A 27,203-nucleotide genomic window follows, 5' to 3' on the forward strand; every position below is an offset into this window, starting at 1 on the left:
TCTGTGTTGGTTTCCAAAGCAGTTTTACTACCTAGGAAATCTTAGGATTCTAAATGACTTCTTAGAACAATAATAAACGAAGAGGACACCCACCTAGACTAATGGGTGAGTTTATTAACTCTGTCAAAGAGCAAGCTTATTCACTTGCAGCCAACATAGCCTTTAGATTTATAGTGTATAGATTTCTGAATCTTTGAACATTTGAAAAATATTTCTTTGAGATGTAATTCTCATACTCTAAAATCCACCCATTTAAAGTATAAAATTCAATGGCTTTAATATGTTTGTAAATTGTGAAAACATCACTAAAATTTGTTTAGAATATTTTCATCACTCTCAAAAGAAACCCTGAACCATCAGTAGTCACCCCCATTCTACTCCAAGTTCCAGCTCTAGGCAACCACTAATTCACTTTTTGTTACATAAAATTATTATTGCATTTATATGGAATGTCTTGCCTATTCTCACATTCCATATATATGGGATAATAGAATATGGAATTTTTTTACAACTGGCTTTTCTCACTTAGCATGTTTTGAAGGTTCATTTATGTTATAATATGTATCAGTATTTCATGAATTTTTATTGTGGAATAATACTCCATAGTATGATTAGATCACATTTCATTTATCCATTCACCAGTTGATAGGTTGTTTCTGCTTTTTGGCTATTATGAATACTGTTGCTATAAACATGTAAGAACAGGTTTTTTCCTTTTTTGGTGGGTATATGCCTAGGAGTGGAATTGCTGGTTCCCATGGTAACTCTACGCTTAACATTTTGAGGAACTGCCAGGCTGTCTTCCAAAGCAGCTACATGATTCTGTACCACATTTTAAGAGTCAACCTGCACAGAAAGAGGATGTCTAGTCAATGTGAGTGTTGTGATTATCTTCGTGGAATCTTCTCACAGGTAATAAAGTGATTCTCCAAAGTTAGAAATAGCACATGAAGGAAAACTAGGGCAGTTTTTCTTTAGCTACCATTGCTGCAGAAAGCTGAGGCATGGGCTCCTTGAGGGGAGGGCTTGAGTTCCACTCACTGCTATGTACCCCAGGGCATAGCCTAATGACCAACGATAATCATTAAATATTTATCGAATGAATAAACAACTTCAAAAAGTGCTATGTGGTTAGGGATAAATTTTGCCCAAAGAGTCTGGACTTGGCCCTTGGCTCCTGGGAGGCACTTTTTAAGCTCTTGTCATTTTCTGACCAATAAGATGTCTTTGTTTGTCTGGGGCCTTGGGCCATGCCAGAGAGTCCAGGCTAGCAGTGTGATTTATGATGAGGGCTTTGAGCCATGTGGTATCAACTCAGGCTCTGGAGGGGCTGGAGATGAAAGAGCTCCATGCATAAGGTCAACCAAGTCTTTGTGATGGAGCCTCAATAAAACCTATGGATACCAAGGCTTGGGGGAGTTCCCTGGTTGTCAATAGCCCATGCGTATTGTCACACACTGCTACTGGGAGAAGTAAGTGCCATTCACAACACTCTTCCAGGAAAGGACAAGTAGAAGGTCTGCACTTGAAATCTTCTGGACCCTGCTCTGTGCACCTCTTCCCTTGGCTGATTTTAATTAGTATCCATTGACTGTAATACACTGTAACTGAGTGTAACATCTTTTAGTGAGTTATACAAATCCTTCTAGTGAATTATCTAACCTGAGAGTAGTCTTGAGGAGCCTCAACTTGAAGTTAGTGTTAGAAGTGAGGGTAATAAGCGGAAACCCAAACTTTGTAGTTACTAACAGTGCTGAAACACTATTAAAGATGATTTGGTAAAATTTAGTATGTTCGGCATTTCTATAAACAAGAGGCCTAAAGAATCATTCATGAGACAAAGTATTATAGGATGAATACATACTCATACCCCAATCAACAAAGTGGCTCAGATGGTAAAAAATCTGTCTGTAATGCAGGAAACTTGGGTTTGAGTTCTGGGTCAAGAAGATCCCCTGGAGAAGGTGATGTCTACCACTTCAGTATTCTTGCCTGGGGAATTCCATGGACAGGGGAGCCTGGTGGGCTACAGTCCATGGGGCGACAAAGAGTAGGAGATGACTAAGCAAACTCACACCTCCCCCAGGGCATACTGATACTCTGCTTCATTATTAGAATATCTTCTCAGAGGAAAGGGTAACATATAATAGAAATAATAGGATTCAAATGATAGCTTTGCCTTTTTTAAGTTGTATGACCTTCTATGAGCCTCAATTTTCTCATTTATAAAATGGAAATAATAAAGATATTATAAAGAAATAATAAAGATATCTCCTCAAATTGGCACAAGAATCACATGCAATATAATGCATTGCATGAATTACACAGCATGAAAAATGATAAACGTTGAAAGCTTTTTTTAAGTAATTAGATTCACTCGGCCTTCATCAACTTCACTGAATCTCTTTGGGAAAACAAAATCAATGATTCTATTTTTCCCAGTCCATGCTGAATTTCAAGACAAAACTGAGATGGATATAACTTTCAAAAAAATTTTTTTATGAAAGCTATGCAAAGAAGGGTTTCCCACCTAAGAAGCTGAATATATCATGATGAAAAAAATTTCTGATACAGCAAAGAAATTCTTTCTATGAGTACAGATGATATATGAATAAAGAACCCAACTGGGGTGGCAGGTAGAAGATATTATGAGAAGAATGAGACCTGGTGGAGTGTCACTTTCCCTGTCACTTGCTGCTGCTGCTAAGTCACTTCAGTCGTGTCCCAATTTGTGCAACCCCATAGTCGGCAGCCCACCAGGCTCCTCTGTCCCTGGGATTCTCCAGGAAAGAATACTGGAGTGGGTTGCCATTTCCTTCTCCAATGCATGCATGCATGCTAAGTCGCTTCAGTCGTGTCCGACTCCGTGCGACTCTATGGACAGTAGCCCACCAGGCTCCTCTGCCCATGGGATTCTCCAGGCAAGAATACTGGAGTGGGTTTCCATTTCCTTCTCCCTGTCTCTTACCTGTTCAAATATAGAAGAGACCTCAAGGAACTTCAAAACACTATACACTGTACACTTCAGTTTTTCCTAAAAGTGACAAACACTCAGGTTGACTTGTTATCTAACTGGCATGTGGTCCCAGAAAAGATTACCCTGACAAATTTTTAAACATACATAAACAGGGCTATGGTCATACAAACTTGAGGGAAATACAAGTTTCCATCACAATTAAGAAGACAGAATTAAGAGGGAGGAAGAAAGGACAGGTTTCACTGAGTGACCGTCAGATGGTAGACAGCATGTTGCACATATTATATCATCTCCTTATCTCTGCCCCAAACCAACCCCTTGCCTTTCTCCTATGTTCTCCCCTAATGAACAGCAGCACCATATGTTGCTTAAACTACAAACTAGAAACTCGAGCATAGTCTTCAACTCTCAATTTTTCTCTCCTATTGTATTTCACCAGTCACCAAGTCCAAATGAATCTGTCTCCTGATTTGTTTTAAAATCTCTTCTTTTAATCCAACTAACTTGGAGCCTGTTCTAATCCACTGCCCTCTGTGCAAATAGAGTACTCTTTCTAAAATACACATCTCACTTTATTTTGCATTTGCTTGAATTATTTCATTGGCACTCTTTGGCTCTTAGTATTATACAATCCCAATCTTCTTATAGGTTATTTAGCTCCTCATGACATAGATCCTGATGTCCAGCCCTTTATTTCTTCAATTCTAGGTGCTAGTTAGGTGTTTCCAGCTACCTCTTCCTCTGAGCATTTCTTGATTCCATGTTTGGTCAAATACCCCTTTGATTTGTCACAGTCTAAATTTATCCCACTGTGGCTCTTACAAATTATTCAAATTATATGTGTGTGTGTGTGTGTGTATAGACATGCATGTATATGAACATATATATATATATACATTTGTACTTTGTAAAAATAAACAAGGATGTATGCTACTGCAGATTGCATTGTGTCTCCAAGGAAAGATGTGTTGAAATTATAACCCTCAGTGCCTGTGAGTGTGATCTTATTTGGAAATAGTGTCTTGGCAGATGTAATTAAGTTAAAATGAGGTCATACTCAATTAGAATGGGCCCTAATCCAATATCACTGATGTCCTTATAAGAAGAGAAAACAGAGACATTGGGAGGAAAGTGCTATGTAAAGAAAGACAGAGACACACAGACCCAGAGGGGAGACGGCCTTGTGAAGGTACAGAGACTGACAGCCACCCGTAGAAGTTAGGAAGAGGCAAAGAGAGATTCTACCCAGAGCCTCAGAGGAAGTAGTGCTCTGTACTTCTAGCCTCCAGAATTGTGGGAGAATAAATGTCTTTTTTTTTTTTTTCAAGCCACCCAGTAAAGAAAGTTACCATGTAAAGAAATCTGGGCTTTCATCTTCTTGAAGGTGACTGATAGAATGCAATTGGAATGCTTCCAGCAGACAAGAAATGAAGTTAAATCTGTATTTTAGAAAGAACACTCCTGTTTTCACTGTAAACTCCTGTTCACAGTTAGGAGAATACAATATAGGGTAATTGTACACTTTCCTGTCCACTTGGTTCATTTCCCCTCTGAGTGTCAGTTCTTTGAGGGTGGGGACTGTGTTTTTTCGCTGTCCATTCATGTATTTCCAGGATCTAGCACAATGCTAGCTCCTAAGTAAATATTTGTTAAATAAACAAACAAATTGAATTTTTCACAATAGCCCTAGAAGGTACCATTCCTGAGAGATGATATTTAATGCTGTAACCTCAGCACCCACCAGACTGTTAGGAGAACAGATATATAATGATCAGAAATTAATTTCTTAAAAGTCAACTAGTAGGTAATAAATAGTTCATCTTTACTGTGTCACGCAAAGGGGAAAAAAAGAGAAGTGATACATTAAATCTCTAAAGCAATGCCATGCTTCCATATGGAATTAGATTACAAAACAGAAGGAAAACCAGCCAAGTCCAGGTTTCTGACATCACCACCTTTAGAATAACTGGTAGACATTTGATACTAGTGACTTAGGTTACAGACAGAGATGGAGAAATAATCATTCCATTCAATTCATTTCAAACTACTCACCACAGGAATTATTAAAAATGGAAAGAACTTCTTTGTTAGAACTATGGTTTATTTTTATGTCACCATAGTATAGACATCAAAACTCCATGATCCAAGTTATTGCTTATTTCTTTATTGTGTTATTCATTTTACAACAACATTATATAAGACATTACTTGAATTCTCCTTTTCCTTTATGAAATGCCTTGTTTTCTGAAACAGGACTGTGCAGTATTATAAATATGCAGATTCATTACAAAAGAGCGGGCTTATATTCACACTTTGTCTTTTGATATATGTAGATTAGACATCAACCAATGAATTTCATTAATTATGAAAATAAAACGCACTCTTCTGTATTTGACTTCAAAATAACCTCAAAATTATTTTTAACAGCAGCACATGTTCCATCTGTAAATTTATGCTACTTTTTTTTTCATATTTAAAACAGAAACTGGCTTTGTGCTTTATAACAAATATAAATGGGGTAATTTGGATAATGAAAATAAATGAATAACAGCAGCACTAATAGAGCTGATCCTATTTGTGATGGCTCATTAACTCTGTACAGGACGCAATTCACTGCTCTGGATCAGGAGTTGATAATGGTGCAATGTGGAGCTATTAGCAAAAGACGGTCGCAATAGGAAATTAACAGAAGGTCTGTTCATTTGCTGGGAAGTCAGGATCCCTTTCAGTATTATAACCACATTAAACCATGTGCTCAAAAAGGCCATAAAGAAGAAAAAGACAGAAACAACTTGAGTACTACTCCTACCAAAAGCTGCTACTGCTGCTGCTGCTGCTGCTAAGTCACTTCAGTCGTGTCCGACTCTGTGTGACTCCATAGACAGCAGCCCACCAGGCTCCCAGGCAAGAACACTGGAGTGGGTTGCCATTTCCTTCTCCAATGCATGAAAGTAAAAAGTGAAAGTGAAGTCACTCAGTCGTGTCCAACTCTTAGCACCCCCATCGACTGCAGCCTACCAGGCTCCTCCATCCATGGGATTTTCTAGGCAAGAGTACTGGAGTGGGGTGCCATTGCCTTCTCCAACCAAAAGTTAGTACTGCTCAAGCACAGAGTATGCACTTTAATGCATTTGATCACATAATCCTCATATCGTGATATGAACTGCCTTCTATCAGGCAGTTCCAGATATTAGCCTCATCTTGCAGATAAGAAAATCGAGGCTCAAGAACTTGCTCAAAGTCATACATAAATGGGTGGTGGAGCTTAGACTCAAACCCAGGCAGTACAACTTCAGAGCACTTGCTCTTAACAATTCATAGATAACAACTGCCTTCTTGGCTCTGCCTTACCTAGTTCAGAAGGATAATAAGCAAACAGAAAGCCCGGTGTTTCTCAGTCCAAGATGCAAGGTGGGGAGAGACACCAACATGACCACTCCTACTGCAGAAAATGCTCAGATTCTTGGGGGGATGGAAAGGGAAGCCTGTGGTTTGAAAAGAGATTCACTAAACCTATTGTTTTCTTGTGTAAATGACCGAATTAAAGCTGGACAAGGTTTTGGCCAGTGGGAGAGGCTGAAGAAATAACACAGAAGGCATAATTTAAAAATGCTGATAAACAGTCATATTCTCTGACCTCTAGCCTGCCATTAAGTAGCTGGTAGATCCTGGGAAAATCACATAACCCAGTGCAGCAATATTTCTCAGGGCTGGGCTAGATAATCTCAACGGCAGTGCTTTCCAAATGCTGGGCTGTGAAGCACTGTTAGTAGCAATTTCTGTGCTCTGGATAAAGGATAAAAAATAAGTACAGAGTAGTAAATTTCTTATAAGACAGACTATATTTAAAGGACCATCCTTCATTTTGAAATCAAGTTCTTATTGCTTTCTTGTTATTAAAATTTCATTTGTGAAATGATGATGGTGATAGTACATTATAGAAGGTCTCCTTTTCTTCTTGAATGTTCCTAGCAGAATAAGAAGCAAGTTACTTTATCTCATTCTATAAACTTTTTTTGAATTGTTACAGAGTTCTGAAGTCCCACACAGGGAACCACCACTTTAATACATTTTGCAAGATGTTCAGGGTATTTCACTTTGTCATAGCACTTGACAGTGTATTAAGCATTTTCACATGAACTATCTCACTCACTGCTCTACAGTTTGCTAGACAATCTTATTTTCCAGAGTAAAAATAGAATTTAGCAAGGGTAAGCAACTTGATCAGCATTACATAGACAGATCATTAAAGAAAATTCAGATTCTAATCTGTGTCTTTTGACTTTAAATCCTGCCTGCTCTTTCATCAGTAAAGTGATTCATAAATCTGGCCAAACAACTAAGGTCATAAGGAGAATGTTTTAAAAACATCAAATGGATAAATCTGAATTTCTGGAGGACACAGCCTAAGAGTTGCATCTTTTAAGAGCTCTCCAAGTGATTCTGGAAGGCAGTCAAGTTTGGGGACCAGTACTCAACATCACACTGCCTCTGTCTACTCAGTTTTACCAGGAGCAATAAGGGCTTAAGAGTCAGAGCCGGGTATTTCTGATTGAGTCCTATCACCTACTTGAGCCTCGTCCTTCATCTGTGAAAAGAGAATAATGTCATCTAATATGCAGAGCTGTAAAATACATGAAAAGTGCCTAGATGTGGTAGTTACTAAAAATGGCAGATATTTTATTATTATGATTAATATTTATATTACTACTGCTATTAGAATGAATATACTGCCTGATATGATGCTTGATAGTACTGAGTAAGAATAAGGTATCTCTTATAAGGAGTAATGATTCTAACATTTTCCTGAAGCAAATTCACTACAAATATGGAAAACCCCCTCATTTATGACTTTTGGAACTCCCAGCAGGTCCCAGTTCCGTCCTCTGTGAATAGTAATATCTGTAGATTACTTTTGTCTCTTGAAGTCTAAGTCAGCATAGTTTTATTTGAGTTAAAGTCTCAAATGGTTTTGAGGGTGTGGATTTTTGTTGAGTATTAGACAGGCATAACTGGAATAACTGGTATTTAAAAGTGACAAATGTCTTAGTTATGCTGCTATTTTCTATCATGGTAAGACGCTCTCCAAAGCTAGATATTTGCTTCTGTGGAGTTTATAATTCATATCTGCCTAGCATCAAAAATATTTGAAGCAGCTTACCAAAAAAAAAAAAAAGTGATAATAAAAGACTTCCCTGTGGTCCAGTGGTTAAGAATCCATCTGTCAATGCAAGGGACACAGGTTTGATCCCTGGTCTGGGAATTAAGAACCCATATGTCATCAGGCAGCTAAACCCATGTGCCACAACTATTGAACCCACGCACTCTAGAAACCAGTGCTCTGCAACAAGAGAAGCCACATTGCTATGAGACACCTGTGCACTGCAGCTAGAGAATGGCCTCCACTTGCTACGACTAGAGAAAGCCCATGCAACAGTGAAGACCCAGTGTGGCCAAAAAATAACAAAGTGAGGTCAGAGACAGAGCTGAGCATTCCCAATAAATGGGGTAAAAATGGAGGAGAAGGGAATATGGGGCAGAGAAGATGATTTTTTTCAGGAAACCAGGAGACGTTCTTTATAGAAACTGCATATTTCAATAAGCATTAAGATTTTTGACAGCGTTTTAAAAATCATGAAAAATTTTTTTCTGAATGTTTCTTACCACAAACCACAAATACTAATCACCAATATACAGCTACAGCCTGAATAAAGGAATTTTTTTCTAAGTAGAATGGAATTTATGTATGTCCACTCTTTATAGGAAGCAGTGAGGGCTTTTCTTTTGGTGACTAATTTCACTCTTCTCCTTCTTAAAGAGTATATACTGCATTTAAGTATTCCATCTTTATTTCTCTATCATCATTCTTTTGGTAGATAAACAATTATTTCTTCATTTTGACAATGTTGTGTGTGTGTTAATTGCTCAGTTGTATCTGACTCTATGTGACCGAACAGACTTCTCTGTCTATGGGAATTCCCAGGCAAAAATACTGGAGTGCGTTGTCATTCCCTTCTGCAGGGGTCTTCCCCACCAAGAGACAATGTTATAATTTTTATCTGCAAAGTTATGCACATTTTTAGGATTGTTATCCACACATTTATAGATTGTTAGCTTCTATCATATTCTTCTCTTATTGGGGTCTCTTTCTATTTCTCCCCTCCTTTTTATAAAATGCAAGTAGGTTTTAATCATGAAAACACATAGGCTATTATGATAGTGGTAATAAGGATCCAAAATGATATTCCTTATAAATTCGTAATAAAAGTGGTAGTTTTTGATTCCCTGAGCACAATTAATTTGATGTATTTCTCTTTGTTTATAAAAAACTATTCCCCTGCTCTTATCATGGTCAAAATGAAAACTTCTTCCTGGTTTTAGGCATTGTTTCCTTTCTGTTCCTGCTGTCACTGGCCTGGTCCAGGCTCATGCTTTTCTTCACCTTGGCTGCTCTAAGAGTCTCTTTTTCAGCTGGTCTCCTTACTTCCAGGGGTCCACTTTGAGCATCCTATAACTGTAGCTATACTCAACTTTCTAAAAAGAGCTTGGATTGTCTATTTTCCACCAAAACTCTTTCTTCGCCACCCACTGTTGACCATAATCCTGTCTACCATTCAAGCCACCATGATTTACTCCCCAAATACCTTTCTCGCTTCTTACTGTGTAGCTGGGGATATTCTGCTACTTGCTAGTACCTAGATGCAATCTGAACTTTACCATCTCCTTTACCCTACTATTGCCTCTAACAAGACAAGTAAAGGAAGAAAATAATAATAACTGATTATAATTTCCATGTATAAGTCACCATTCTTTTCAGATATTCTGTAATTTACATTTGCCCCCAAATCTAACAAGTCACACTTTTAAGAATCGAAGTTGGGGAGGCATATTTACTGTTGCTTCATTTGCCAACATACATGAAGCCAGTTGGCAGGATTAATCTGGAAAGCAAGAGGCCCTACTGAATTTCTATGCAACAAAAACAAATGAAACCTAATTTGCCAGCCTATCTTGTTTATTTTGGTTCATTCATCAGTGTAATATAGTACGTACAACTTTGGACTAGATATCAAGGGACCTGAAATTTCTGCCATGACCAACCATAAAACTTGCAGAAAGTCACACAAACTTTCTGGTCCCTCATTTTTCCTCACTGACAAAATGGAAAACTGTCTTGGTTTGTTCAAACAGTATACATACAAAAGAAACTATTATTATTATTATTAGTTGCCATTCCCAACAACACAATCCCTTTTCTGTATCTATTTGGTTTACAATTCTATCATTCCCAAAGCTTTTGCATCTTTCATAATTCCATCTCAACAGAAACTGAGAGTCTTAGAGCAAGAAACTAACACCAAATATCACAAATGATATTCAAATATACCGCTTTTTAGGTTGTTGATTACATCACCTCTTGGGCTTTTCCCAGCTTTAAAGCAGTAAGATTCTATATTCAAATTCATATCTGAAATTCTCATGAAACATTCAGATAGGTAAATATCACTCCATTTTGTTACCTAAGAAGTGCTTGGACTTGCCACAATTTTCCTGCCTTATGATTCCAGGCCTCATGAAGGCTTAATATGTCTGTGTCCCTCTCACATACACAGAACCTTGTAGGGCATCTCATATTTTTTGTTGTCATTTGCACTATAGTTACTCCTTTTACGTCTAAATAGAGTTAGGTTTTAAAGAAACGTGAGTTTGAAACAACAAATTACTGAAACACATTTTAAGTTTATTCTTATACTGCTAATTGTGATATCTGAAATTCTGAAGACATAAAAATTTCAAACAGTGTCTTCATGGGAGAGGCAAAGATTCTCAAAATGTCTACTTTGTGAAATATAACATTATATGGTGAAGCATAGCACAGAGGACACTGTAGCAACTGCTTGTTCCTGAAACTTGGCTTGTCATCCTAATCCAAAGCATAGACTTTGAAATCAAGACAGCAAACATACTAACTCTCCCTCATCTTACTAACTCCCCACTAAAGTCTTTGGAGTTTAGTCGCTAAGTCATGTCCGACTTTTTGCGGCCCCATGGACTGTAGTCTGCCAGGCTCCTCTGTCCATGGGATTCTCCAGGCAAGAATACTGGAGTGGGTTGCCATTTCCTTCTCCAGGGGATCTTCCCAACCCAGAGACTGATTCTGTGTCTCCTGCATTTTTTACTGCTGAGCCTCCAGATAAGCGCCTCCCCCACCTCCTCCACTAAAGTAGACATTGATAAATTTACACCAAAAATCAAACCTTTTTGCTATCTCCATTTAAAAGATTTTTCTGGCTGAAGTTTCGACCTGAAAGTTGGCACCGGCATGCCTTTTCCTACAGTTGTCTAAATTTTCAATAAAATTGTAGTCCTGATAAAGAAACAACAACTTCTCCTACAATATACTTGGAGATTTTAGAAGAAATCTTACCTAAGAAACTCTGAAAGTTGATGCCTCCAAATACAGATACACATACACGCACATGCGTGCGTGCACGCACACACACACCGTTATTTCAGAACAACCAAAGTAGAGGTAACTTCAAAATCTAGTACAAAAGTGATACAAAATATTGAAGAAATTTTATTCTTCTATATTCAAGTGAGACATCAGGAAAGAAAAACTCTAGCTCACTTTTCCTTAACATAATATAAAGCTCTTAAAGTTTTAACTGATGTTGAACCTCAATTTTCCAATGGGTCATCATTTATCAACTCTAGAAAAAGTAACACTTATTCAGATAGCAGGACTACACAAAAGCTGTTGACATAAATCCCTCCAGAAAAATAGAATGCAAAGAAGCTGGCACTTACTTGGCATAAACCACTGATGCACATGTCCAAAGATTCTGTGTAGCAACGAGTCCCATCTAAGACTTTAGGTGCAAGTTCAACAACCAGGGCTGTTCCTTTGGCCTGACACTTGAGGGAACATGGGTTGTCAGGGTCATTAGACACAGGAAGCCATTCATAAAACTGGCCATGGTATTTGACATCATTATGAGCTGAGCACTGCTGTGCTCGGAAATCACCTGCTTCTGGCGGACAGTCCTGGAGAAGAAAAAGAAGGGTGGGAGAAGCATAGGTTAAAAGAAAAGCCTCAAACAGAAACCTAGAGCAGCAGAATGCTCCAAGTCATAGGAAACAAAGTAAATGTTCTATCACTACAGATGGATCCTCTCATACCATCTGAAAGGTCATATGATTATTTGGCTCTCAAAATGTAGAAATTTGAGAAAGTCATCAGCTTGAAGTATATTTTCAGATAGAAGTAAAATGGGAAAGAAACCAGCTTGAAATAGATCTGATGGATACTAGCCCACCAGGCTCCATTGTCCAGGGGATTTTCCAGGCAAGAATACTGAAGTGGGCTGTCATTTCCTACTCCTGGGGATCTTCCTGACCCAGGGATCAAAGCTGTGTCTTCTGCATTGCAGATAGATACTTTACCAGAGCCAACACCTGATTACTTCGTTATCCTTTTTAAGAGTTCTCTTTAACAAGGTTTTTTCCTCTGAAAATCTATTTACATGTAAATAACCATTGGGAGAATTGCATTATGTTATTTTACAAAATGAACACTATCTCTTTTCTCAAATTTCAGTGTTACTGCAAGCATGCTAAGTTACTTCTGCTGCTGCTGCTAAGTCGCTTCAGTCGTCTCCGACTCTGTGCAACCCCATGGACTACAGCCTACCAGGCTCCTCCATCCATGGGATTTTCCAGACAAGAGTACTGGAGTGGGGTGCCATTGCCTTCTTCAAAGTTGCTTCAGTTGTGTCTAAATCTTTCCTACCGTATGAGCTATAGCCAGCCCACTGGGCTCCTCCGTCCATGGGATTCTCAGGCAAGAACACTGGAGTGGGTTGCCATGCCCTCCTCCAGGGGATGTTCCCAATCCAGGGATCGAACCCACGTCTCTTACATCTCCTGTGTTGGCAAGTGGGTTCTTTACCACTAGTGCTCATTACTAGTAAGCAGCATATAAGGCTCTAATATTTCAGAAGGCATAACTTCTTTCTAGGCCAAACTGGGTGTAAACAACTAAAGACTTATTTCAGATGATATTAAATTAGCTCAAAATACAATATAAATTCTGAAAGGCATTTCATTGTTAGTATCATATACATTTTGAGAGTGAATAAGATATAGAATTAAAGAAAAAGGATAATTTTTATTGTATTTTACAGATACATAGGTACTCAATAAGGCTTAAGTGATTATGGATATTGTATGAAAAAAAGTTAATGGTCATTAAACAAGTCAATATGTGTGTGTCGCACTTTGTTGTGATAGGTAATCAGTTGTGAGAAATAAAACAAAATCCACAATCTGCAATCCTACGCTATAAGTCACAAAACAATAGATTGTATGATGTAGCACAAGTTCTCTAAACTTACATGTTTTAATACCAGCTCCTTTCAGACCCATGTATTCCAAGATAAGAGCATAAACTAATTTAATATTTATTATTCATAAACTCATGTTCCAAAGACAATATCGCAACTTGCCCAGTTTACAAATCCTACCATTCTCCAACTAGACTTCATTAATTAGCTTCCATCCTGAAACAACCCTGTGACTAACTATGACCCCCAAACTCTGCACATCTTCTTCCCTAAACTACCCACTTGAGAAATTACAGACTGTCAAGGTGCTCTTCCCCCTTGTTTAGCAAGTTTAATAAAATCAGCTTTATAAAATTAACATATTTCCCAGGTGGCTGCTGCATGGGTGGCTTCCATGGTTGAACTGAGAGTGTAACTGATAATTTTTAAGTAAAGCATTTTCAGTTGCATAATACCTGTCACTCTAAGAATCACTTAATTACTCAGCAGTATAGAAGAAATGTGGTCTGTGGACGGACTAACACCTAAAAAAGATGTTCTTTTCATTATAGGGGACTGGAATGCAATAATAGGAAGTCAAGAAACACCTGGAGTAATAGGCAAATTTGACCTTGGAATACAGAATGAAGCAGGGCAAAGGCTAAGAGTTTTGCCAAGAGAACGCACTGGAAATAACAAACACCCTCTTCCAACAACACAAGAGAAAACTCTACACATGGACATCACCAGATGGTCAACACTGAAATGAGATTGATTATAGTCTTTGCAGCCAAAGTTGGAGAAGCTCTATACAGTCAGCAAAAACAAGACCAGGAGCAGACTGTGGCTCAGATCATGAACAACTTTTGCCAAATTCAAACTTAAATTGAAGAAAGTGGGGAAAACCACTAGGCCATCCAGGTATGACCTAAATCAAATCCCTTACAATTATACAGTGGAAGTGAGAAATAGATTTAAGGGACTAGATCTGATAGAGTGACTGATGAACTATGGACGGAGGTTTGTGACACTGTACAGGAGACAGGGATCAAGACCATCCCCAAGAAAAAGAAATGCAAAAAAGCAAAATGGCTGTCTGGGGAGGCCTTCCAAATAGCTGTGAAAAGAAGAGAAGCGAAAAGCAAAGGAGAGAAGGAAAGATATGCCCATTTGAAAATGCAGAGTTCCAAAGAACAGCAAGGAGAAATATAAGAAAGCCTTCCTTGGTGATCAGTGCAAAGAAATAGAGCAAAACAATAAAATGGGAAAGACTAGAGATCTCTTCAAAAAAATTAGAGATACCAAGGGAACATTTCATGCAAAGATGGGCTTGATAAAGGACAGAAATGGTATGGACCTATCAGAAGCAGAAGATATTAAGAAGAGGTGGCAAGAATACACAGAAGAACTGGACAAAAAAGATCTTCATGACCTAGATAATCATGATGGTGTGATCACTCACCTAGAGCCAGACATCCTAGAATGTGAAGTCAAGTGGGACTTAGGAAGCAACACTACGAACAAAGCTAGTGGAAGTGATGGAATTCCAGTTGAGCTATTTCAAATCCCGGAAGATGATGCTGTGAAAGTGCTGCACTCGATATGGCAGCAAATTTGGAAAACTCAGCAGTGGCCACAGGACTGGAAAGGGTCAGTTTTCATTCCACTCCCAAAGAAAGGCAATGCCAAAGAATGCTCAAACTACTGCACAATTGCACTCATCTCACACGCTAGTAAAGTAATGCTCAAAATTCTCCAAGCCAGGCTTCAGCAATACGTGAACCATGAACTTCCAGATGTTCAAGCTGGTTTTAGAAAAGGCAGAGGAACCAGAGATCAAACTGCCAATATCCGCTGGATCATAGAAAAAAGAAGAGAGTTCCAGAAAAACATCTATTTCTGCTTTATTGACTATGCCAAAGCCTTTGACTATGTGGATCACAATAAACTGTGGAAAATTCTGAAAGAGATGGGAATACCAGACCACCTGACCTGCCTCTTGAGAAACCTGTATGTGGGTCAGGAAGCAACAGTTAGAACTGGACACAGGACAACAGACTGGTTCCAAATTGGGAAAGGAGTATGTCAAGGCTGTATATCATCACCCTGCTTATTTAACTGATATGCAGAGTACATCATGAGAAACGCTGGGCTGGATGAAGCACAAGCTGGAATCAAGATTGCCAGGAGAAATATCAATAACCTCAGATATGCAGATGACACCATCCTTATGGCAGAAAGTGAAGAGGAACTCAAAAGCCTCTTGATGAAAGTGAAATAGGAGAGTGAAAAGTTGGCTTAAAGCTCAACATTCAGAAAACTAAGATCATGGCATCTGGTCCCATCACTTCATGGTAAATAGATGGGGAAATAGTGGAAACAGTGGCAGACTATTTTTGGGGGGCTCCAAAATCACTGCAGATGGTGACTGCAGCCATGAAATTAAAAGATGCATACTCCTTGGAAGCAAAGTTATGACCAACCTAGACAACATATTAAGAAGCAGAGACATTATTTTGCCAACAAAGGTCTGTCTAGTCAGTGCTATGGTTTTTCCAGTAGTCATCTATGAATGTGAGACTTGGACTATAAAGAAAGCTGAGCACCTAAGAATTGATGCCTTTGAATTGTGGTGTAGGAGAAGACTCTTGAGAGTCCCTTGGACTGCAAAGAGATCCAACCAGTCCATCCTAAAGGAGGTCAGTCCTGAGTGTTCACTGGAAGGACTATGTTAAAGCTAAAACGCCAATACTTTAGCCACCTGATGCAAAGAGCTGACTTTTGAAAAGACCCTCATGCTGGGAAAGATTGAGGGCAGGAGGAGAAGGGGATGACAGAGGATTAGATGGTTGGATGGCATCACTGACTCAGTGGATATGAATTTGAGTAAACTCTTGGAGTTGATGATGGACAGGGAGGCCTGGTGTGTTGTGGTCCATGGGGTTGCAGAGTCGGACACGACTGAGTGACTCAACTGGACTGAATAGAAGAAATACTGATAAAGTGGAACATCAAGCAAGCTGTTTAGAGTGGTCCCCAACCCCATTATAACTGCTCTTACTTTCTTTTAATAAATGAATGTGAAGCAGCCATAAGGGGATTTCAGATTCAGATTCTACCACCTCTGCATTAAGTTATAAGGGTAATATATAGTTAAGAGACCTCTTAATATGAAACTGAGATAATTTTCTGCATTTATCCAATTTTAAGAAAAGAATGTCAATTACATTTTAAAATTGCAGTTACATCACCTTAGTACAGACATAAAACTATAGAGTCTTATGAATCCCTCTTGCTCAACAAAATGTCTTGAGTGTTCCCATCTTTACTAAAATAAATAAGCATGAAAGTCAGTCAAAGGTAAAATTTTAAAAAGTGAAGTTAAACTATTAAGACTTCTAGGTTTTCTTTTCTGTGACAAAAAGTAGACATATTTAAACATATCACAGAAAATCAACAAGCGGACAGATGTTCGTGTTCTCAATTCACCTATATCTACTAGCTCCAAGAACACCTGCTACAGGTTTTATAAACTTTCACAACTAGAGAAATATCTCTGAGAATAATAATATTTGTGAACACCTCTACTCACTTTCATCACTACGGTCTTTCCTCCTGCCCCTACTTCTGTGGGGTGGGAAAATATATTTTGCTAAATTGCGAATGCACTTAAAACCTGGAGTTCAGAATTGGAAACTGAACTTGAACCTTTTTAACGTTTGAGTTTATTTGTACTTGGCAAAATGCAACTTCCTGTTTTAAGAAAAAGGACTTAAGAGGATTTATAAAACAGGTTCAGAAAGCTTCTTGGACATCAAATAGCTCTTACAAAATAACATTTTGATGATTTAAGTGTAAATGAATCAGAAACATATGAATCAAATTTCCCTTGAAATACACATGTTTAAAAATTAAGGGAAGAAAGATTTGGCAAAAGCTTCTTTTGTTGAACCCAAAACATCTCAAGCATAGTTCAAGACATTCACTGAACCCCTGAAGCATCTGGAATCACCCAGCTGCAGGAGTGGAAACTCAAGCAAAGTCATCATGGTTTCTTGTCCCATAGTATCATAATAATAATTACAACAAAAGAAGTCTGACTTGTATAGAGATTCATCATGTACATCATTTTTAGTTCTGAATTATAGTTTGATCCATGAAACCACTATAATTTCCGATCCTCCTAAAAGTCAGATTTAGAAACTGATGCCCTAACTGCTTTGACATCCTATCCTGGGCATTATCTTTGAAATATCCCATGGGTAGTAATGATGAAGACAAAATTGCTGAAGTCTAGTAGCTATTTGAACTAAATATATCCCTCACCAAGAACCTGGCAAAAAGCATGGTGTGGAAGGATGCTCTGGACTAAAGATCCCCAGCTTTCAACTAAAGACACCATCCAGTAGAATAGAGTGGGAGAACGCAGAAGAACACATTTTTTGGCCTTTCCAACTAACTATAATGCCTGAATATTGACAACTGTGTCAGGCTACTGAGCTAGAACTTCCTCACCCTGTAAGAAAAATATTTTATTTAACATAGTCGGATGATCCCATGAATTACTGCATTTAGTCACTTAATGTATTTTTCACTCCAAGTTTTAAGCACTCAATTCTAACCACGTCAGAGTTTTTTTTTTTCTTTAAAAGCACAAAAATACAAACTGACCTTTAATGTGCTTCCATTATAATTCATAAAGTCCATGGAGTTCTGCCATATATAAATTCAATTCAAAACATTTTCTGGTTAATCAACTAGCCAGTGGGGAAGATAAGATGGATCCCAGATGTCCCCTGATGATGACAGGTGGATCACATTACACTGTGGGACAAGAGAGGGTAAGGCTTCCCAGAGTTGATTCACTGGGCGAAATGTGGATGATTACACAGCAGCAGCTAAGGTGGCAACATCAGAAAGGCCTTTAAAATGGTTTCGAAAAAAATATACAGACTACAGATTTAGGGTCAGGAAAAACATGACTTTTTATTTTTTCTCTTTTTAAAGATGACATTTACCTTCCTGAGGGATGGCCTTCTGTTTTGCCTCTATCCTTAAATATTCAGTGGTTGGCCTTTTCTGCTAATGTTGCTGTTTAATTTAAAGTATTACATGAGTGGCATGATATAAATGCCATATTCTGATTCCATGGTATTATATATAAGTGAAAGAAAGTGTTAGTTGCTCAGTCGTGTCCGACTCTTTGCGACCCCGTGGAGTGTAGCCGGCCAGGCTCTTCTGTCCATGGGTTTCTCCAGGCAAGGATACTGGAGTGGGTTGCCATTCTCTTCTCCAGGGGATCTTTAAGGCCCAGGGATTGAACCCGGATCTCTTGCATTCAGGCAGATTCTTTACCATCTGAGCCACCAGGGAAGCTTGTTATTCATAAAGTCAATATTTATACCTGAAAGTATCAAGAAAATCCTGGAAATTATATTGCAGGTGACTACATGGACTTAATAACTGAAGAAATCGATCCTTCTCACTGCAATCCCCTACCTTGAAATATTCCTCAGAATATTGGATCTTCCCTCCATCCTGCCCTAATCACTTACTCTCCAGAAAAGATACTGTGCAAGAAAACTATCATTGCTTAATAAGGCATCTCTCCTATCCTCTGGACTTCTGTCATAGCTCAGTGGGTAAAGAATCTGCCTGCAATGCAGGAGACCTGGGTTCGATTCCTGGATTGGGAAGATCCTCTGGAGAAGGAAATGGCAACCCACTCCAGTATTCTTGCCTGGAGAATCCCATGGACAGAGAGGCCTGGCAGGCTACAGTCCATGGGATCGCAAGAGTCGGACACGACTTAGCGACTAAACCACCACCACCACGCTATCCTCTAGAAATTTGGGATTGCTACTCTATGAAGAAAATGTATATAGAAATTCATCAACTACTTGATGACTTTAGAAAAACTTTAGTAGTTCTGAGTTTTACCCTGAAAACATTAGGAAAATTCAATGTACAGATGGTAAAATGGGAAAAAAATTACTGTAAAAGATTCCTCTACATGAAATAGATGGAAGCTCAGAAAAATATACCCGCTAAAGTTCTCAAATCTCTTAGCACCCTTAAGCAGACACCTTTCCTTAAAAATATACTTGGATGTATTACTTGGCTTTCTGTCTCTGTTACTTGAAGTTAAGCTAAAACTACTAAACAGTAATTATCCACTGATGCTATCCAATCTAATATGATATTTTGTGCTCAGAAACATAATTAATGTTTCAGTTTCTATTTCCAACTCAGACTCCCCTCTCCTGTATATATGAGTTTCCAATGCCAGACTCATATATACAACTGCTTCCTCACCACCTGCATGTCTAAGACATCACAAACTCATGTCCAAAGCCAAATCCCAGATTCTCCTCGCCCCCCATCCTCAAACCTATTTCCTCTTCAGCCTTTACTATACCAGTCAGTGTCGACTCCATCCTTTTCAGGCCCCATATCTTAAAGCAGTGGTTCTTACATTTGAGTGTACATTAGAATCATTTGGAAGGCTTGATCAAAATACCAGATTAGTGACTTCCCTGGTAGCTCAGTGGTTGGGACTCTATGCTTCCCACTTCAGGGAAATGCAATCCCTGGTCTGGGAACTAGGATCTCACATGCCACGTGGTAAAGCCAAAAATAAATAAATAAATAAATAGATGACTGCTGCTACTGCTACTGCTAAGTCACTTTGGTCGTGTCCAACTCTGTGCGACCCCATAGATGGAGTGGGTTGCCATTTCCTTCTCCAGTGCATGAAAGTGAAAAGTGAAAGTGAAGTCGCTCAGTCGTGTCCGACTCTTTGTGACCCCATGGACTGCGGCCTACCAGGCTCCTCCGCCCATGGGATTTTCCAGGCAAGAGTACTGGAGTGGGGTGCCAATGCCTTCTCTGAAATAGATGATAAGTAAATTTTAAAAACTCAGATTATTAGAGCTCCACCCTCCAGAATTTCTGAGTCAATAGATTTGGAGGGGAGGAGGGGGTAAAAGAATTTATGTTTGTTTCTTTTTTTTCATTTTTTATTTTTGTTTTTTGTTTTTTTTTTTCATTTTTTATTTTTATTTTTTAAAATTTTATTTTTAAAATTTACAATATTGTATTAGTTTTGCCAAATATCGAAATAATTCATCACAGGTATACATGTGTTCCCCATCCTGAACCCTCCTCCCTCCTCCCTCCCCGTACCATCCCCCTGGGTCGTCCCAGTGCACCAGCCCCAAGCATCCAGTATCGTGCATCGAACCTGGACTGGCAACTCGTTTCATACATGATATTATACATGTTTCAATGCCATTCTCCCAAATCTTCCCACCCTCTCCCTCTCCAACAGAGTCCATAAGACTGTTCTATACATCAGTGTCTCTTTTGCTGTCTCGTACACAGGGTTATTGTTACCATCTTTCTAAATTCCATATATATGTGTTAGTACACTGGTTCTCCAGTGATGCTGATATTTTGTTGATTTAGTAACCACACTTTGAGAACCACTGCCTTGGAATAATCCTTGACTCCCACATGTAATCTGTCAGGAAAGGCTGGTTCTATCCACAGAAGTATACAAAAGCTGACCACAATCTCAGCCAAGCCACCATCATGTCTTTCTAGCATTATTAAATAGTCTCCTCACTGATCTTCCTTCTACCACTGTTGCTCTCCAAGAGACTGCTGTCAGAGCAGCCAGAATGATCTTATTAAAGCAGAAAGCAGATTGTGTCACATCTCTGCTATGATACCGTAATGGCCTTCACTCAGATTAAAAGCCAAAACCCTCATCACAGACAGAGGTAAGGGTCTGGCCCCATCATCTCATATTGTCTTCCTTTTTCCCTAGGCTCCAGCCACACTGGATTCCCATTACACCTTGAACGCTCCAAGAATACACTTATTACACAACACATTCGCTGTTGCCTGGAATTTTCTTTGCTCAGATTCCAAGTGTCTAATTAACCTCAACCTCTATCAAGTCTTTGCTCAAATATCACCTTCTCAGTGAGACCTACCCTGACTTTTCTAAGCAAAACTGCAATTCCCACTACTTTTTATCCTCTCAACGTTTCTTTTTTCCCCCATCACACTTAATGACCTTCAAGTACATCGCATAATTTATTTATTATGCTTACTTATTTTTTACTTTGGTCTCTTCCTTTCCACTAAAGTATGAGCTCCAGGGGGATGAAGACCCTTGACTATATGACTTTCTTGCTGTTATGTACCAGTACTCAAATATTTTTTAGAATGAATGACTAACACATTGATTAAATGAAACACATGTCTTTCATCGTAGAAAATCCTATTCTGTTTTCTTAAAATCTTGCAGGAAATCTAAATCTTGATAGCTTCCTAGTCAGGGAATCTTTCAAAACCTTGTTGAATAATCTGTTTTTTTCTTCTTTAAAATACAGATCTATAAAAATACTTTTCATTTCAGACAGTAGGAAAAGTGAGTAGGAATTCTTGCTTATTTTCTGAATAGGCAGACGGATATTTCCTTCTCCATGTAAACAAATTTAACAAGGCAATATTAAGAAACATGAAATGTGGTGAAATAATTTCTTATTCCATAAATAGCTGGACATTTATAAATTTTATATAGCACTCAGTGTTACAGGCATGCACTATAGAGCAGTAATGTTAAGATATCAAACTTTATCCCCCCATTTTGGCCACCTGCTTATTATACTCACATCAACATCATCATCAAAAGTATTTATTTGTTTAAGACTGCTAGCTGCTATGAAAAATGAAATTAAACAGACATAGTCCCTGCCCTGTCTAGACAGTCTGTATGCAGACAATTCTATTATATTTCAAGCGCATAATATTTAAATATCAAACACATCACTATGAGTGCAAAGAACAGAAAATGGGGTCGATTTTGGAGGGTGGTGCCACAGTAGGAAAAGGCCACTCTTGGCTCATTCTTCTTCCTATTTGAAAATACCAAGAGACATCCTTGGGATACTATGTTTTCATGTATACATGACGCATTTAAGAGTCCTTTGGTTTGTTCTCTTTTTTCCTGGTATAAAAGATTTACAGATTTTCTTTATTTTCCTGCCAAACCATCAGTGCTTCTGGAAAAGAACATATAGGAAAACAGTGCCTATGAAAATTAATCATTATCCATTTTAACACCATACTATGGATCAGGTTCGGACCCAATAATATCTTTACAGATTTGTGATTCTATAAACTAATATGGAACTCTTGAGCTTATTCAAGCTTTGGGTCTGACCTACTCTGGGCCCACTTAAGTGAATGCTGGTTACAGGTATATTAAACAGTTCTAAACTACTCCAAATGTGTTTATCCTGGTCCAGACATAAGAGAGTCAAAATGTATGACATAATAAATCATTAACCCCACCCTAGTTACTCGATTAGAGCTTATTATCTGAAAACAAATGCTCTGCTTGGCTAGTTTGTAATGTCTCTAGGCATTTGAGAGCTGAACTAAGTAAAAACATTTCAAACATTTCATTTTAAAAGTTCAGATTTTTTTCCCCCATGGGTAGCTTTTATTGTGCATTTCTCCTTTTCCCCTCTTTTGAGCAATACAGACTTTTGGAATCCAGTTTCCTAGAGGTATTTGTAGGACTGGTTTTTGTTTGTCATATTAGACTCTTAAATTCTCTCAGTTTTGAAAATATTCATTCCTTGAGGGCTTTTATTATTTTTAGTCCCTTTCTCTGAAATAGCTCCAATTTATTACTATCTTTTCTTAAATCAGCTTTTCTAACTTTTCACTATTTTTTGTCTAAAATAAATACTCTCCTCTCTCCCCAAATTAACATATTTAAAGTGATAATCAGTAATCATTCTTGGAACATGGCATACAATTTCATTTTAAAGGCCTACAAGTCTACAAGTGTTTTCTTGTTTGTTTTCAGAGTGTATTTACCAAAATATTTGTGGTGGAGAGTAGGGTTAGAGGAAAGACTCCTATAAAGGAAACATTTTAGCATGTAAATACTTAAGCTGTTACAACTACTGGGGCCTGTTGTACACAAGTTCATTACGTTTCTATTTATAAGTGAAAACCAGTCAATCCTAAAGGAAGTCAGTCCTGAATATTCACTGGAAGGACTGAAGCTGAAGCTCCAGCACTTTGGCCACCTGATGCAAAAAAAGTGACTCATTGGAAAAGACCCTGATACTGGAAAAGATCGAAGGCAGGAGGAGAGGGGACGACCGAGGATGAGATGGTTGGATGGCATCGACGACTCGATGGACATGAGTTTGAGAAACTTGATGATGGACATGGAAACCTGGTGTGGTGCAGTCCTTGGGGTTGCAAAGAGTCGGACATGACTGAGCGACTGAATTGACCTGAACTGAAAGGTAATAAAGCTTGATGCATGACCAAAGAGCAAATACGAAGGCAGAAGACTGAAGTTGTCTTGAAGTTTATGCCAGTTGCTTAAAGAAAACTGGAAAAAGATTCCATCCAGAGCAATTCAAAGATAAATAAAGGTATACCCTACTAATCCAAAGTTTGCTTTATGTCATTTTGCTTTTATAAAAGATGGTACACATGTTGTTGTTTAGTTGCTAAGTCATCTCTGACTCTTTGCAACCCCATGAACTGCGGGCCCACTCCAGGTTTCCCCGTCCTTCACTATCTCCCTGGGTTTGCTCATATTCATGTTCGTGGGGTCAGTGATGCCATCCACCATCTCATCCTCTGTTGCTTCTGTTTTTGCTAACTGAAAGAAATCTGAAGAGGATTTTTGCTTTTATGAGAAAAGGTGAAAAGCGAAAATAGTGTTCAGTGTTTATATGGCAGTGAGCCTGGACACCCGCTCCAAGCAGGGAAGTGGCACTGTCTTTCCCGGGGAACTACCCTCAGCATCAAGCCTATATTTGACTGTGACTGTGAGCGTCCGTGCTTTATCTGTATTCTGTGCATGTGTTAGCGAGACGTGTCCTGAGGTAAATGCTTATTCGTTTTATGCCATTTCAACTTAGAAAAGGTTTCACAGTCATGCTCCACTTTTGGATAGCACACATTAGACAAATTCAGAGACTATTCTCTTCTGTTCTCTACCTCCCAGTCTATATAACAAAGTGTCCAGTGTTGCCTGCAAGCTTAGCTTTTTTCAGTTATCACTGAATCCTGACAGCTGTCTGTTTTCCTGGCACTGTATCTAACCAAAGTTCTTTTTTGGAGCTATGTAATACAGTACCATGAATACTTCTTGAAATACCTCTGTACTTGAGTACTTGAAATACTTCTAGGCACTCTTTAGGTAAGTTTTTGTAGCACACAATTTAAGGTTCCTATGTTAGTTTGTACCAAGCTGACATCAGCCTGCTATTTGAATTCTTATCCAGTCAGTTCACTGAAGTTTATATTAGGAGCAGAGCTGCTTCCCAATTTGGAAAATGTTCCAGATCCACAGGTAGAGGAGACAGATCTCTCTTCTATCAGTGGAATGGAATAGTGCCTCCTCTCAGCCAGATTCCTCTTGGGATGGTAGGTTCTAACTCTGATTATGAGAATACAAGAAGTCCTGGCAAGAGACAAGATGCTCTCTTGTATCATATTTTCCAAAGAAAGGAAATCAGATGTTCTTAGATGGTCCATGGTACCAGTGAATATTAGCTGGGTCTTTCCTTACAGTCTGTGAAATGAGGGGAAAGAGTAGAATTCCTATGGATAAAATGATCAAGAGTTTAATGACTTTCTCTGTCTTCCTTCCCTTGTCTCTTTCCAACTTCTAGATCAGAATTTCAGTTCTAGAAACCCAAGTTCATGATTTACTATATAAACTGATCCTTTAAAAGAAGTATCCTCAATTGGCTAGAAGCTTCATCACAGATATGGTGACAATACTTTCTATACCAAATGTTAGAATTCATGCTTGATAAACTTGAGGATACTTATGGCTCAGATGGTGAAGAATCTGCCTGCAATTCAGGAGAGCTGGGTTCAATCCCTGGGTTAGGAAGATCCCCTGGAGAATGGAATGGTTACTCCAGTATTCTTGACTGGAGAATTCCATGGACAGAGGAGCCTGGCAGGCTACAGTTCATGGGGTCGCAAAGAGTCAGACATGACTGAGTGACTAATACATACATGGCAACACCAGAGAAAACAGGGAAATCATGGAAAATGGGATTACCTTAGAAAATCGAATAGCCATGGAATCAGAACAAAGGAAAAAGTAAAGGAAACAGGATGCGGAGTTTTTTTTCAATTGGTGTCAGGCGGTGGTCCTGGCGGGAAGGGAGACCCCTCCCACCATAGCTTTGCTGTAGGATGGAGTAAAAGCTTCCTTATACAGAAGGAGTTTACGCTTCCTTTTACTGTGGTCAAGTGGGACCTAGCAATTTTTTGCTCTCTTTCTTAATTAAAGGGACTTACAAGTGTCTTAACATATGAGTCTAATCAAATAATACCCTGTGCCAAATTTAGTATGTTAAGTTTACTGGTTGACAACATTCAACTTTGTTCATATGTGCTCACGCTTCTTAGTCTGTTGTTCTCTTTCTAAATGTCCTTATTGTCCCCATTCCTAGCAGCCTAGGACCTACATGCTGTCACTGATCTTAGCTCTTCCACGTCCGAGATCTCTTCACCCTGCAGGAGAGGATGGGTCTATCACTGATCCTTTAATGCTTTTCTTACCAGCTTCCTAATTTGCAGCTACAAATTGGACTGCTGGGCACTCTTTACAGAACATAGGGAAAGGTGTCAGTTTCTAAAAACTGCCCCAAAAGCCTATCTGTCAGAAGGATCTCAATATACACCTTTGCATAAGGGTGACTGGTACTGTCATATAGTGGCTTTGTAAACAAACGGGACCTACATGAATTAGTAGCAGTAAAATATTTAAATCAATATCGACACATAGTAAACACTCAATAAATGTAAGGTATTACTCTTGAGAGTCCCTTGGACAGCAAGGAGATCAAAGCAGTCAATCTTAAAGTAAATCAACTCTGAATACTTTTTTGGAAAGACTGATGCTGAAGCTGAAGCTTCAATACTTTGGCCACCTGATGCGAACAGCAGACTCATTGGAAAAGACCCTGACGCTGGGAAAGATTGAAGGCAGAAGGAGAAGAGGGTGTCAGAAGATGAGACGATTGGATGACAGCACCAAGTCAATGGACATGAACTTGGGCAAATTCTGATAGATGGTGAGGGACAGGGATACCTGGCATGTTGCAATCCACGGGGTCACAAAGAGTCAGACATGCCTTGGCAATTGAACAACAAGGAACAACAACAACAAATTACTATTATTATCAATCCCATGGAGGGGAGAATTACATAGCTCCTGGGGGCTTCAGAGGAGCCTGAGACAGTACTTGTTTCATCTAGCTTTGCCTTCCCCATTGCCTTGCTGCCTCTAGAACTACTTTATTTAGTTGTTTAAATGTAATTTTAATTAAAGGGACTTGAATGAATGTCTTAACATATGAGTCTAATCAAATAATATCCTGTGCCAAATTTACTGGGTTATAAGTTTAATGGATGACAACACTCAACTGTGTTCATCTGTGCTCATGCTTAGGTTTGTTGATCTTGGACTATGGACATATTTTAAGAAACCAAAAAAGAATTAGAGGAATATATTTCCTGACCGACCCCTGAAGCCCAGTATTTTAAGATTGTCCTCTAAAACTTAAAGCATAGCCTCTGAGCCCATAGCCCTCTGCTCAGAGGGCTGAAGAGCACTAGGTTCCCAAGTTGATTTTCTTCTCCTCTTCCTCTAAAAACTTCCATTTCGACTGTCCTAGGGAAGATGGAAGAGGAAAACAAACTGACTCAAGTTATCTACAGTCAGATTTAGATGAATTACAGTCACTCCCAATAGCTGTTAATTTCATGTAGGCTATACCGAAAGGTCTGATATATTCTCTGCCTTAATGATGCTCACCATTTAAAGGGGG

General features: G+C 38.7%; 1 protein-coding gene across 3 annotated transcripts in view; it reads right to left on the reverse strand.

The window, feature by feature from the left end:
* ADAMTSL1 (ADAMTS like 1) overlaps nt 1–27,203 on the reverse strand; it is a 1,109,873-nt gene that overhangs the window by 357,786 nt on the left and 724,884 nt on the right. For all 3 annotated transcript variants that reach the window (XM_061425212.1, XM_061425211.1, XM_061425213.1), the window contains one exon: nt 11,789–12,025. In XM_061425212.1, coding sequence (XP_061281196.1) covers nt 11,789–12,025 — 237 coding nt within the window. The remainder of the gene's footprint in view (nt 1–11,788; nt 12,026–27,203) is intronic.

This window comes from Bos javanicus, chromosome 8 (genome assembly GCF_032452875.1).
Source record: "Bos javanicus breed banteng chromosome 8, ARS-OSU_banteng_1.0, whole genome shotgun sequence".
Lineage (NCBI taxonomy): Eukaryota > Metazoa > Chordata > Mammalia > Artiodactyla > Bovidae > Bos > Bos javanicus.